This window comes from Argentina silus (assembly GCF_951799395.1).
Source record: "Argentina silus genome assembly, chromosome: 9".
In the NCBI taxonomy this organism is placed as follows: domain Eukaryota; kingdom Metazoa; phylum Chordata; class Actinopteri; order Argentiniformes; family Argentinidae; genus Argentina; species Argentina silus.
Window position 1 is genome coordinate 16,299,511 of NC_139663.1, and position 14,373 is coordinate 16,313,883.

The 14,373-nt window shown below is 41.2% G+C and overlaps 1 protein-coding gene across 1 annotated transcript; it reads left to right on the forward strand.

The window, feature by feature from the left end:
* Positions 1-573: 573 nt before the first annotated feature.
* pctp (phosphatidylcholine transfer protein) lies at positions 574-6,205 on the forward strand. Its single transcript, XM_083677576.1, has 6 exons — positions 574-711; positions 1,444-1,561; positions 3,868-3,947; positions 4,333-4,504; positions 4,658-4,725; positions 5,087-6,205. The coding sequence occupies exons 1-6, from the start codon at positions 583-585 to the stop codon at positions 5,165-5,167; spliced, it is 648 nt and encodes a 215-aa protein (XP_083533702.1). The 5' UTR covers positions 574-582; the 3' UTR covers positions 5,168-6,205.
* The last annotated feature ends 8,168 nt before the right edge of the window (positions 6,206-14,373 follow it).

Consider the following 14,373-nt stretch of genomic DNA (forward strand, 5'->3'; position numbering starts at 1 on the left):
CAGAGGCAGAGAACAAACTGGGATGCCATGGTTTTTGTTCTGCCACACGTTTAATAACGTCTCATTTCATCATCTTAACTGATGTCATTCAAACTGTCATCAAAGCTAATTAACCGACTTGAAATATTGTTTTGTGATGTCTACTGTTAATGGAGTCGGTAACTGCAGAACAATTCAGCTGAGCTGGTATCAGAGGGACACAAAGCATTTAAGATTACGTTTCCTCTCTATTGTCAGTGAGGATGGTCAAGGGTTCTAAATAATCCTATTCTTTGGATGACACTTGAACTTGGGGATGGGATAGACAAGGGAGCAGGTTCAAACAACAGCAATTGTCAAAAGTCTGAGGGCTAGTCATCACACACACACACACACACACACACACACACACACACACACACACACACACACACACACACACACACACACACACACACACACATTTACACAAATACACGCATAACATTATTCTAAGTATATCACTGGAATGCCACTGACGCACTTCAGCGCACACGCACGGCGGCTGCGAGTGCGACTCCCAGATCACATGATCAAATGTCACAGGGACTTGAATGAAAAAACATGTCGCTGCACTTCACGGATGAGGAATTTCAAGAGGCATGGAAGGAATTAGACGAGCCTCGGTTGGAAGGAGGCTGGGAGTTTTTCACAGAGACTATGGGTGTTAAAATATACCGGCTGTACAACAAGGTAAATGTAAGACGTCTTGCGATAGAGATGACAGCTGACTGGTGATGGGCACTTTTAGCTAGCTAGCTAACGTTAGCTGGCTTGAATCAATGAAGCTCGCCATGCATGCCAGTTGAAGGCTAGCGACGAAATGACACAGGCAGCGATGGTGGCTGTCAAACCAGCCTCCTCGTCACACCAATTGCATTTTCAAAGTGTATTAAAGACGTATTTGAAATAGCACCACAGAACTGTGATCATTCATCGTGAAGGGTGGGTGGCGAAGTCAATGCGGAAGCTGGAGGATAACATCATCCATGTTCAGACACATGGGAAGAAATAGGTCTGGGACAAGGGTCAGCAACAATGGCACTTCTTGACACAGATGCCTATATGAGATGTATATCGTGTTCCGTGCAAGTAGTCATTAACCTGGCCATTGCAGCTACAGTATCATTTCGCGCATGGTCAGTAGATACCCTACTTGTCAAAGCGTTTTAAAAAACAAAGTTTTTGTTTATGCAGAACCCCTACACTAACCCCAATAACTAACTCTCCAACCCCAATCGCCATTTCCAACCTAATGGTACTTTGAATGTTCTATGCTTGTGTAAATCTACATCATTTCCTCTCATAGTTCTTCATAAAAGAGGGTGTGTCGCAAACTGGCAATCCTGTGATTTGGGATTAGTTACATATTGCAGGCGTGGCATACATTTGGAAGAGAGAACTTCTTTCATGTGCTGTTCACAGGAAACGGGACTTTATGAGTACAAAGTCTTTGGTGTGCTCGCCACCTGCACCCCAGAGCTGTGTGCTGATGTCTACATGGATTTGCCCTATCGGAAACAATGGGACGAATATGTCAAAGGTAAAGAGGACTACAAGGGGCACAACTCTTCTTTCACCATTAATAAGTCAACTCTCCTCCATTGAAACATCATCTCTCACTTTATTATATTTAACACCTTATAACTATAAACACATTCAAAAGCAATGGCTAAAGATGTTAGACGTTTGATTGTCACAGTTTACCATCGGTCAATATTGATCAATTATAGAACTGCTTATACATTTCTCATGAATGTGTTATAACTCTTAGATCTTGCCCCATTAACTGTCACCAAAATCATATTACATCCACATATTACATCCAGTAAAGACATTTTATTGTGATGATGCACCTCTAAATTTACACATGATTCAACCTGTTGATTTGCCTTAAACACTGCTCTGAGTACTGCACAGTGGATCTGGAATACATATATACAGATCCCAGTGAACGCCATAGGCTGCACTTGCAAACTATCATCTTCTTCATTCACTCTTCGCCTCTAGCACTAAAGCAATGAGATGCCAATCAAATCCCCTTTGACCAATTGGAATAATAAGACCCACTGAATTCACATTTATGAGGAATTGTATTGAATGACAAGCTTTAGAGGTTGTTCATCAAGACCTCATGACCTATCTGGAATAACTCCTCATCTTTTATCCTCCTTTGCTTCCAGTCCCTACAGTAACCAACAGGTAACATGTTAACCTTTAAACTAGTTGGCTGTAGTGAAGTGGATGTCCTACAGTAGTTGGCTAGTATGAAATAGTGTTTGTGATTTAGCCTAGTACTCTGCTGCAGTTGTTCTCGTGTCCTTAACTGAAAGAGGTAGGCCGGATTCCAAGGAATTTAAAAATGAAAAGATGTGACTGCAAGGTTTTACAATTTTGTTTCCTCAAGCTTCTGATAAATTCCAAGTGCTTAGTCTTTATATGTTTTTTCAACAACTGTACGCACAATTCTGACCTTTTCAAGAAGAGACAAGGAATTTGGATCCCCCCCCCCCCCCCCCCCCCAAAAAAAAAGAAAGTAACTAACTAACACATTTGAGACTAGTTGTGTGAGAGGGTGGAGTGGGCTTTTTTTTCTTATTGGAAACACATCCTTGGCTCCAGTTCTTGACATCTGAGATCATTTGAACGGTCCACGTCACCTCTCCTACCACTCTTGTCTGTCAGAGATTTATCTCCTGAAACGATTCCCTGAGCTCTCTTAAGCAGGACACTCCTTGAGGCGCCCCAGTAGTTTTTCTGTCTATGTTTGTCATGATGTAAACTAGGACCGCCATGACTGAGGCTCAAACAAACGCTCACCTCAGGAGGCTTCAATTGACAGTCAAGCCAACATATTGGTCCTTAACTCTGATCTCTGAGTCCATCTTGGATTTCCTAGTGACGAAACAAAGTCAGTGAAATCAGTGACCACCACAGAGATGATGAGATTGTTTGGAATTAAAAACAGATTCCTATGTAATGTGATTAGGTTTTTTGCTTAAATCCATTCGTTATGGACAATCCCTGTGGAGGATGGGCCATATCCAGGCCCCCAGGAAGGTATTAGGTTATAACTTTTATACTCTTCACTATTGTATTCCATCTTAGAAAGAAAAATACGGAATTCTGAGCTGGAAGTGTGTTTGTGTTTTGTGTCCCAATGTCAGCAGTAGCCAGAAGTATTCTATAAGCTTCTTGGTGGAACATAACACTTTGATGTGGATTATTGATGTTTCAGTTCCATGTACACTCACTGAACACTTTATTAGGAACACTATACTAGGTATACTGGGTAGGGCCTCCCTTTGCTCTCAAAACAGCCTCAATTCTTCGTGGCATTGATTCCACAAGTTGGAAACATTCCTTTGAGATTCTGGTCCATGATGACATGATTGCATCACGCAATTCCTGCAGATTTTTCAGGTGCACTTTCAAGCTGTGAATCTCCCGTTCTACCACATCCCAAAGGTGTTCTATTGGTTTCAGATCCGGTGACTGGGAAGGCCACTGAAGAACACTGAACTCATTGTCATGTTCATGAAACCAGTTTGAGACGAATTTTGCTTTGTGATATGGTGCATTATCATGCTGGAAGTAGCCATTAGAAGATAGGTAAATTGTGGCCATGAAGGGATGCACATGGTCAGCAACAATACTAGGCTGTGGGTGTGGCATTCAAGCGATGATTGATTGCTATTAACGGGCCCAAAGTGTGCCAAGAAAACATTCCCCACACCATTACACCACCTCCACCATGAGAAGATGTACAAGTGTTCCTAATAAAGTGTTTGGTGAGTGTATGTTGTAACCACTGCTTAATTATTTTGTGTATCATTTTGTGTTGAACAGAGCTGCATGAGAAGGACTATGATGGACGGACAGCAATCTATTGGGAGGTGAAATACCCTTTCCCTCTGTCAAACAGAGACGTATCCTTGGGGGAAGTACAACTATCAAATCAATGTGGATGATGGTGTCAGATGTACATTCTGCTCACACAGCGCAAATATGCTTTTGACAGAAAAACACCCCTCACAAATGACAAAATCAAATCATTCTGTCTAGGTTGTCATCCCCCCACCTTGTAACCCCCTCCCTTTTCTCTCTCTCACACATCCACAATGGGGTCAGACACGGTGAAGTGAATCTAAGTATGGTTTATATTCTAGTATTTCAGTAAAGTGAGCCATGTATTGCTCTTTAGGAGACAACACACAGGCGTGCAATTGTATACTTTCTCAACTGATCCTTCCACAGGGTGTGGGCCACACATTGCAGTACCTCCCCAGGCTTCTTTAACAGTGTAAACCTCAGTATGTGTATGTGAGGGAGCGGAGAGACATCGACATAGACAGCAGGAAGGTCTGGGTGGTCCTGGCCAGGAGCTCCCCAGAGACTCAGTGCCCAGAGAAGAGTGGGGTTCTGAGGGTGAAGGACTACAAGCAAACTGTGGCCATGGAGAGTGACGGTGGCTGTGGCACCAAAGGTAAAACTGCCCACTCAGTGTTTAAAGGGAAGTTGCTAAGTCAAATCGCACACAGGTGACGCAGAAGAGGTTCAACCTAAGTTAGCAAGTTGGAAACTCATACCAGCTGCTATTTAGTTTACATTTGTTTACATTTGCTTTCTTTTGTTTCAGTCTTCATGAATTACTTTGATAACCCTGGTGGCATGATTCCAACCTGGCTGGTGAACTGGGCAGCTAAGGTGAGTTTAGACCTGAGAGCCATATCTGTTGCTGCGGTGGCTTACAGCCATTGCAGAATTCTAGATTTAAAAAAAAAAAGATAAAAAAAACAAACAATAGTTTTTGTTTACCTGTTTTTCACTTGCCTTCTCTAAATCTTCCACTGAATGCCCCAGACTGCTGTAGAGTATGTATGGCCTGTTATCTGGTGTGGAAGGCTTTATTCACACCATTAACTCCAAACAGATGTGTTGCACGATGACATCAGTAGTTCCTCTCTGTATTGCCCCACTTGGGTGTGTCTACTCTGCTAGACAGACTGTCTATGATGTTCAATATGATGATCATTGACTAAGGCAGCTCTTCCCTGTGTTTCAACAGAGCGGGGTGCCTGCCTTCCTCACAGACATGCAGAAGGCCTGCAGCAAATACGCAAACCACTGCCAGAAGACCAATAAATGAATGCCTCTGGTGGGAGGTTGCCATGGTAGCCACTGGGATTGTATTTTTCTCCAGCTTTCATGGTGCTTGAATGGGGCATTTAGGGTGTTTTGGACATGGTTGGGAGTGGACTTCTGCAACTGCATGTTTGATTTTACTGACTGGGGCATGGAATCTATTTGAATGCTGTTTGTATTGGAGTTTAATCGTTAAACGGTACATTTCTTGAAGTTAACTACTGATATCCTTCTTCAAACTAACTGTTGCATTATGGGTCTCGCCCACATCAAAGGCTTGGATGAGATTGATATTGATCCCCATCAACAGTACTGTGTATGTTTTCTTTTTGTGTACAATTCATATTCCTTTAACTCGTCCAGTTGTTTGTCAAGGTGTAACTTAAAGTAACTAAAGGTCAAATATAAGCAACTTATTTGAATGAAATCCCCTTCCAAATCTTCATGTCTGTAAAGGAGATGTTTTATACATTACTTCTCCTGTACTGTTTGTAAGCATATGTAAATCTCTCAGTCGCTCTGTTGAGCATTGATTTCAGGGGAGACGTTTATGTCCAGTATATGTGGCCTGGATGGCAGACTGTTTCTGCGTTCCACAGTGCTATATAGTGCCTAGCCAAGTAAGAACACGACAGAAGAGTTGGCTAAATTGGAAACAGACTCTGTTTCTCTGTTTTTCCTCCATGGATAAGACCTATTGTAATGATTGCACATTTGACAAAATATAAATCTTCCATTGAGATTATTGTAGACATGTCTTAATTTGGTTGCATTTATTAAAGACGTTGTACAACAAGATATTTATTAAACATAACTGCAGACAATGCATTTCATGTAATTGTTTTTATAGACTGCACATTTTAGTAATGATTTCCATAATTGGGGACATGATTAAGAAAGTGGACAACTCTTGAACAAGTGTTATACTGTTAATCGAGTAGTAATATTGAATAACTACCTCCTCTTACCTCCTCTTACCCTTCTATGATTGCAAGTTTAGTTCCAAATTATTACTGTGTAATAAATATGAATAAAACATTTGAGATGCAACCCTGACTCATAATTCTTACTTTGAACATGACAATGAGTTCAGTGTTCTTCAGTGGCCTTCCCAGTCACCGCATCTGAATCCAATAGAACACCTTTGGGATGTGGTAGAACGGGAGTGCTCGGTGAGTGTATATATATATCATGGATATATATCATGTCATCATAGACCAGAATCTCAAAGGAATGTTTCCAACATCTTGAATTGAGGCTGTTTTGAGAGCAAAGAAAGGCCCTACCCAGTATGAGTCTAGTGTTCCTAAGAAAGTGTTCGGTGAGTCTATATTTTCATATAAATGTATATGACTACATTAGGCCCGCTTTGACCAATGAATTGTATCTCTGTAGCTCGCGCTCCCCCTGGCGGTTAATTGACTCATCACGCGGCGTTTTTCTCGCATGGGAAAATTACTGCCCTTTCAGTTGACGTTTTCGTGCCTGTAATGGAGTTGTGTCACTCGGACTGTATTTACTACAGTCCGAGTGACACATAGCGCATATTAGGTCAATTGACAGTGGGCACTGCCACCGTCTGAAGGTCGAAGTGTATATTGCGAAATGCAGCTCTAATTCATCATTTAGTCATGATTCTTTATGATATTAATAACGAGATGCCTGAGAACAACCGAATATGTGGTAAGTAATACACTATAAGGCTACAACTTTGAAGGCTTCATGATGGAACACAAATATCCCCATCGACCCATATGTCCTTCAAATCAATGCTTAAGGAGCTTTGACACGTTAGTTGTTTGTTGGTTATAAAAGATACATTCAAATCAGGTGTTCAAACAAAGTAATGACATTTTTTTTCTTCGAATTTCCAGTTAGGGTGTCCACATGCACTGATTGCAATCCAACAAGGTCTATTGAGACAGCTATGTCCTTGCACGGACACAATTAGCCTCTCCAATTTAATTCACTAGCCTATGTCTAAATTGGAATAATCTAAGCATTAGTGATCTGATTAACTGCATTCAGTGATCCCCTGAGCTGCCTATAGTCAGACCTGCAACACATTGCACTTTATATGACGTCCTGCCCCTGTTGTTCCTTTCCTGGTCTTTGTGATGTGAAGAGGCTGGTGTTGAAATTTCTACTCCTCTCTGAGCCAGGAAATGAGGTAGTGCCTTGCTGCCACGAAGGAGCTCTCAGTGGAAACAATGAATTGGAGGGTCATTTCCTTGCTGCCCCTATACTCATTTTTATTGCCAGTCCGCTGGCCGAGAGTGAGACCAGAGTATCCCACTCCCACCCTCGCTGTGTCCCCCTCTCTGACGTTTCACTCCTGTTGACCTGTCAGAGAACTGGAGCGCAGGCCCAGATGTTTCCTGACTAAAGATGGTGGTGGCTTCCTATGAGATCACCTCACTGGTAGTATAGTCACCCCCCACTCTAGGATGTCTTGTGTGAAGGCCCTCCAATCCCACCCCCCCCCCCCCTGAGGGCATCGCTTTGTCTTTGCCATTTACATTCCCAAAGCACTGTTCAGGTAGGCTAACTCTCTAGTCTGTGGCACATAGCCAACAAATGGAATTGATGACCATGAACTTGTGGCTCATATCCAAGTTAAGAGGCTGCATGGCCTCTGTTTTTATCCACATGCATAGGAACTTTACACACTTCAGGGCCGAACCGAGCCATAATGTGCTGGCTCAGATGTTTCCCTTTCACATGGCCTTTTCCAGCTCTGTTTCAGCAACTGGTGGTTGTGTAACCAAGCCAGCCCAGTACAGCTCAAATCTTAGTCTATGTTGTGTATGTGTAATTAGGGTAATAGATCCATTTAATTGGGACGTGTCCCTACCTGGTATCCTTTGGCAGGGGCACCAGATCACCAGCTTTCAACCAGCCTTTGATATCATTCATATCATTTTTATTAACAAGCTACTGGAGAGACCAACACTGTTATAGCTAGATCATATGAAATGAAGTACTTTTTTCTGTGCAGTTGTTGGAGATTATTGATGTATTACTTGGACCTTTTCCTCCCCCTAGTGGTCTTTGTAGTGAATATATAGAAAGTGAGAGGATGCAGTAGTAAGTGGTAAAGTAAAACCCTCCAAATATGTCATGACATTCTAGGAATACAGAACAAGTTGTTTCCAAAATAGAAGAAGCCCTATTATGTAGACAATCAGGCTGCCCCATCCTATCCCATCTCTCTGATATTGTAAAGTCAAAGCAACAGCCCTGCAAAACATATCCCCATATTCAAAACATATCCCCATATTCAAAACATATCCCCATATTCTTAAGGCCTATATTTTGCTCTGTCATGTGTATGAATTTGGGCTAAGGCTAGGGCTAGTCTTAGGGCTAGGGCTAGGTTTAATGTTAGACTTAGGGTTAGGGCTAGGGCCAGGGTTAGGGCTAGAGCTAGGGTTAATGTTAGACTTAGGGTTAGGACTATGGTTAGGGCTAGGGTTAGTGTTAGACTTAGGGTTAGGACTATGGTTAGGGCCAGGATTAGGGCTAGGGTTAGGGTTAGTGTTAGACTTAGGGTTAGGACTATGGTTAGGGTTAGGGCAAGGGTTAGTGTTAGACTTAGGGTTAGGACTATGGTTAGGGTTAGGGCTAGGGCTAGGTTAGTGTTAGGGTTATATTTGGCTAACCATGTAAAGTTGATAACGGGAAGTAGCAGTGGCGTGCATTTTAACAGATTTTAAAACAGCTTTCTGGGTTAGTTAATGTCATACATGTACTAACAGAAGTAAAAACTAACTGTAGTTTTATCTGAAAATGCTGAATGTTGTGAATATTTATTTATTTTTTCAGTAATCCTGAAATTGGGTTTGACCTCCTTACCATTAATGAGAAGGCAGCAGATCAATGACTTTGAATCAGATTAAGATGGCATGATATCATTTGTGTTCTTTCTGAGATTGGCATGTTGACTCGATTTTTGGTTTGGTTTTCAATAGATCTATTATATTTTGTAGAAATGGAATAATGGAAGTAATGATGAAAATCAGAGCCTTAAATATCTATTTTTATGCAACATTTTATCCCCTGGAATTTCTTGAGTGAATAATATTCAGTCCTCAAAGGGTTCTTTCCATTGCCAGTCTTTCACAAATGCAAGACAAATATATTTCTTGGCTAGCCATTGTATTTTAGAGGGGGTTTCTTTTGATTGGTAATATACAGGGCTAATTAGCTTAAGAAAGTGATATACTTTTTCTCTGGACTCCTGCTTCTCCTAAATGTCAGCTCAGATTTCCCAGGTGCCTTGCTGTCTGCCAGAGGTAACAAAATAATGGCCCGGCTTGGAAGGTATTTTTTCAACCTCCTTTTTGGTGATTTTTTATAGATTACAATTATAGATATCAGTGTGCTCAGGGAATAGGAATCCTTGATCCTGAATAGGCTTTTATATGGTCAGTGTTGTGAAAATCAACTGTATTTTTTATGGAGGGCGTTCAACTCAATTATACATGCAGTGAGTTGTTGAGTTGCCCCAAGTTGAGTTGCCCCATTCTATCCCGGAAAAGGCCCATTTTAAGGTACATTTAGTTATATTGTTATCTTTGAGTGCCGCTGGCATGTCCCAACCCACTTACTTTTCAATTTGGTCTTAACTAAATGTTATCCAAAAAAACATATGCTGTTAAACGTCCAGCAACATTTATTATGTATTTGACATAACCCAGCCACGAAATGAGAATAGACTTATTTTGGATGGATTGGTTTTAGGGATGCACCGATATGAGAATTCAGTTTTTTAATTTTTAATTTTATTTAATTTTTATTTAAGAATCGTAAGGAGAGGCATGATGAATAAAGAACCTTGTTTATAAAGTTCATTACTGAGTCCAGTTTGTCCTGTACCCAGATACAAACAGTACCAGTACCATTACACTTTATTATTGTTACAAATGAAGAAAAGATTCCTCAATTAACATGAATTAACATGCCAGGTTGGAATCAATAATCGGAATAATCAGACATTAAAGCAATCGGCCGATCACTGATTTTGTGAATTTTTGCCAGTATAGGCTAATACCGATTGCTGGCTGATCAGTCGGTACATCCCTAATTGGTTGGGTTAGTCCATTAGTTTTATGATACTGAAAAAACATTGCACAAACCTTTGGTATGCAAACTCAAACTTATAGTCTTCTGCCTGTATTGCTATGTTTTCTGTTTGTGCCCGCTCTTATTTTTGGAGAAATATTGAACAGTACTGTATCAGGAATCCCACTCTGATTGTCAATACATTTATAATGGCTGTGCTAATGTTCTAATTCCACAAAGGATGGTTTAGTTGAGTTGAGACAGCTTGCAGTCAAAACACTTGATGTTTGACTTTTTCTGTTTAAAAAACATGCTTGTCTAGAATGGCAAATATCCTTCTGTATGATAACTCATTTGGCGGGAGCCATTCCGGTGCTTGGAGAGCGTAGTGCGTTCCTCGGGGCCAACAATTTGTGCCTGCTCCTGATGTAATGAATGGCCTCTTCACAAACATGGAGAGACAGAATATTGTCTCAGGACTCTCCTGCTACGGAACTCGGAAATCACCAGGATGGCAGGCTGCTGGGGACTCAGGGTATTTATGCATTTTGGATCGGCACAGCTGTTAAAGATAATGTTTGATTTTCATCCATCAATCTTTCTGCAAACAGCTCCTCATTCAACGACAGCAGAGAAAAAATGTCTGTGTGAATTACGAGTCCTTTTAAACAAAATAAAACTAAAAAAGGGAAGCTTTTTCCTGACTTGAGCATACACTTGCAGGCTAAGAAAATACACATAAGAAGGTTAAAAATAAAGGGTATTTTGTGAAAGGTATTTTTGTGAATTGGGTCAGACTGAGAGCTATTGTGGTGTCAGCCTGTGACTCAATGTTAACTTAACTTCCATTGACTTTCTACCTGCTATTATGGGTCCCTTAAGTCTTTGGAAATGCAGACATGTGTCTATAATGTTCAAGCGTCTCTTATGATATCGACAATGCCTCAACAGTATATCCATCCAGATCCTTAGGGGACTAGAAGCAATACAGTAAAAGCTCAACTTGCTGTTGGTCTGCAGGTTGCTGCCAAGAAGTGAGTGGTATACACTGTAATTAAGAATCTTCTCATCTTATGCTATGGTTACAATGAATGTGTTGCTACATTTAAATGACTAAGCTTTGCTGCTTGTCTGCGCAAGTATGTATTCAGTTGCTTAAGAGTAATGCACACAGAACAGTGTAGGCTACATTACACAGGATAGCTACAGCTTTGGCGCTAGCTTAATGTCAGGTATTTGTTTTCCTTGGTGTTTCTTTGCATTCATTAAAAATAATTGTGTTTTCTGTCGAGCTGCCCATGGACTGGCACCTCCTCCGTACCCCTCATCGTAGTCTTTGGGCCAACACAAGCCCTGCATTCCAAGGAGGGGCTACTCCTGTTTACCTCTCCCCACTGAGTGCAGACTCAGGGTCCTCTCCTTTCCTTCTGTGGTTTCTGGCAGCCAGCGCCAGATTCCTGCATGTCTATCACTGTAATCAGCAGTCCAGACCTGAAGTCAGCCAAGCAGCTTGAAACAAAGCAGCATGAACCACTGAACATAAAATAGGTGAAGCATTTCATTTGGGATATAGAGTAGCAGCATCTGTATTCTCTCTCAACTTGGTGACTGATGACTTGGTTCTTCCCCAGTGAGCCAAAAGGGGGCATGCAAGCACCCCTCCTCAGCACTGTTACTACACAGGCTACGCTGCTGCTCTCTCCTTGAGAGAGTCACTGGAGTTCTACCACTATCGTGAAAATGTCAAGTCATTTTCTCCATTGTTCTTCTGTAAATATTGAGCCCACAAAATATGAGTTGGCAAATGTCTGATTGCGAGCATTTAGAGTGATTACTGATTACCGCTCTGCTGCTTTATCACTCTGGCTTTCCCTATAAATTCCATTAAATGAAACTCTTCTGGGATACGATGCCTCTTATTATGTCATTACGCCTCGGGCAGAAGAAGAGATGACTGTTTTTACTTAACTACAGCTGCAGACCACATAAAGCAGGATAGTAGGGAGCTGCGCTGATAAAGTAGTTCCATGAATAAGTGACACAATGTGCAAACCATCCAGAAAATAAGGGTGTCTGCTAAAAATGCATGTAATGCAAAGACGTGTTTACCTAGGAATGATAAATGGCACTGATTTCTACAAGTCAAGTGCTTTGCTTGGAGCGCAGCTTTGGCATCAGTGATTGTTTGGTTTAAGTGATAGTAATACCTTTTGTGAATAAAAAGATTAGACCTGTACCTAAACAATGTGAGTTTTTCCAAATCCATTACTGGATTTCTTGGTTCGGCTTTAGTTTGGAGACTTTATGTTTTGAGAAGACACATAGAATAAAACGATTGGTCAAAACTTTAAATTGTACATGAATACAGTTACAGCTGTATTAGGCGTTATTGAATAGATACTGTAGTTACTATCAGGTTCTAGTGGGGGAGTTCTGCATTCCTGAAAGCAGAATCGTAACCTCATCTTCTTGACCACCAATGGTATTGGAAGATGGTGTATAATGTTTTATTTTTATATACAGGATGTGGCATAAACTTTCAATAGATGGAGTTGCTGTTGGTTTTGGCATGTCAGGGTGAGTAGATGAGTGGTGGTTGGCTCGGTGACAAATAGACCCCATCAGTCTCTGGGGGTTGTACTTGATTGTCGCTGCCGCTGACATGATGAGGGAATGTGCTATGCAAAGGTAATAACACCTTAGACAGTAAACAGTTTTAAGAGAAATGTTTGTTATTTCACACCAAGTGAAACGGAGCCAGCAGTAAACCTGTCTGTGAACTTAAGTGTTATTCTATAAACTTCTCGACAGCATATTCCCTAATAAAAAAATACAAAAAACTGCGTTGGACAGAGATGGATGGGGGCCATTTAGGGACCAATAAACAATAAACACACAAAGAGCACAAACACAATGTTTCAGTGTAGCCTATAGGCTTGATATACTTTTTCAATATCCCCAGAATCAAAGACCAACAACCTTCATACCTTCTCTGTCTGGTTCCACGAAAAACAATGGTGGTGGTTGTGACATTGTTACTGCAATCATTTTACTGTCCTCTATTACAGCACACTTTCGTTTGTGATAGGTATAATTCATTGACAGTATATTGTTGAAACCCTACTAGTCTTTAACCTAAGATGTAAATATTAGGCCAGTTTCTACCTTTTGACCAAAAGCCTGAACAGTAGTTCCACAGTGATCAATATATAGATTTGCGGTTAAAACACAGCATTATTTGAAATGATGAATGTGGTAAAGGAGACTCTCCTCCACCTGGTCTGACTTGATCTTGCCATGGCAGCAGTTATGACCAGTAGTAACTGCATATCCTCTCTCTGCTCGCCATTAATGCACTTAGATATGATTAAACCCTGCTCTTTGTCTGTCTGTCTCCTCTCAGACGCGTGCCTGGAAGACTATCTCATTACAGAGCCAGTTAACTGCAGTAATATGGGCTGCGGTACGCGCACATCTTGCAGTATCATTAATGCCACTGTTCATTACAGCTTTGCCCTTGAATCCACACATACCGGGGAATTGGAAGTGTTTAATGGCTGCAGCCATAGCAACTGAAATTCTGTCTCTTTTACTTTTCCTGGAAAAATACAGTTCAATTGACCAAACTGCACATGGGCATTTTGTTTGGGTTTCATGGTTAGTTTCTGTTGTAGACAAATCAAACCTCCACTATGTCTTCTTAGCCAAAGGATGTGGGGTGGATACTGTTCACGACTTCAATGCTCTCAGACGACAGTATGGATGTAATGGAGCTCTCTGCATCCACAAACACGGGTTGAAATGAACAAGGAGATTCAACAAAATGATTCCATTTACGGCCAACTTAATCCTCCCACCTAGACGATATTTTGCCGGTGTGTTTTTCTAATCAGAAATAGGTGCAGATTCTCAGGGTCTCCAGCCTGGCATCTACCCTCTCTGTCGCCATAACATTGTGTTTGTAATTAGTTTAATTCTACAGTTATTAAGCCTGTCTCACAAATACTGGAAGGAATTCAAGCTCAGACTGGATTCTCACAGAGCTTGCCATTAAAGCTGTCTGAATGGGTCTGGTGCCATGGTTCTTACGTGGGATGATTCCACATGTTGCAGTTTGTTTTAGCTCTGCATCGCTATTCACCACTG

Excerpts from the sequence above, each read along its gene's own strand:
- pctp (XM_083677576.1), top strand. The coding sequence starts at position 583 with ATGTCGCTGCACTTCACGGATGAGGAATTTCAAGAGGCATGGAAGGAA. Across the intron at positions 712-1,443 it reads TATACCGGCTGTACAACAAG|GAAACGGGACTTTATGAGTA; the intron begins GTAAATGTAAGA and ends TGCTGTTCACAG. Across the intron at positions 4,726-5,086 it reads TGGTGAACTGGGCAGCTAAG|AGCGGGGTGCCTGCCTTCCT; the intron begins GTGAGTTTAGAC and ends GTGTTTCAACAG.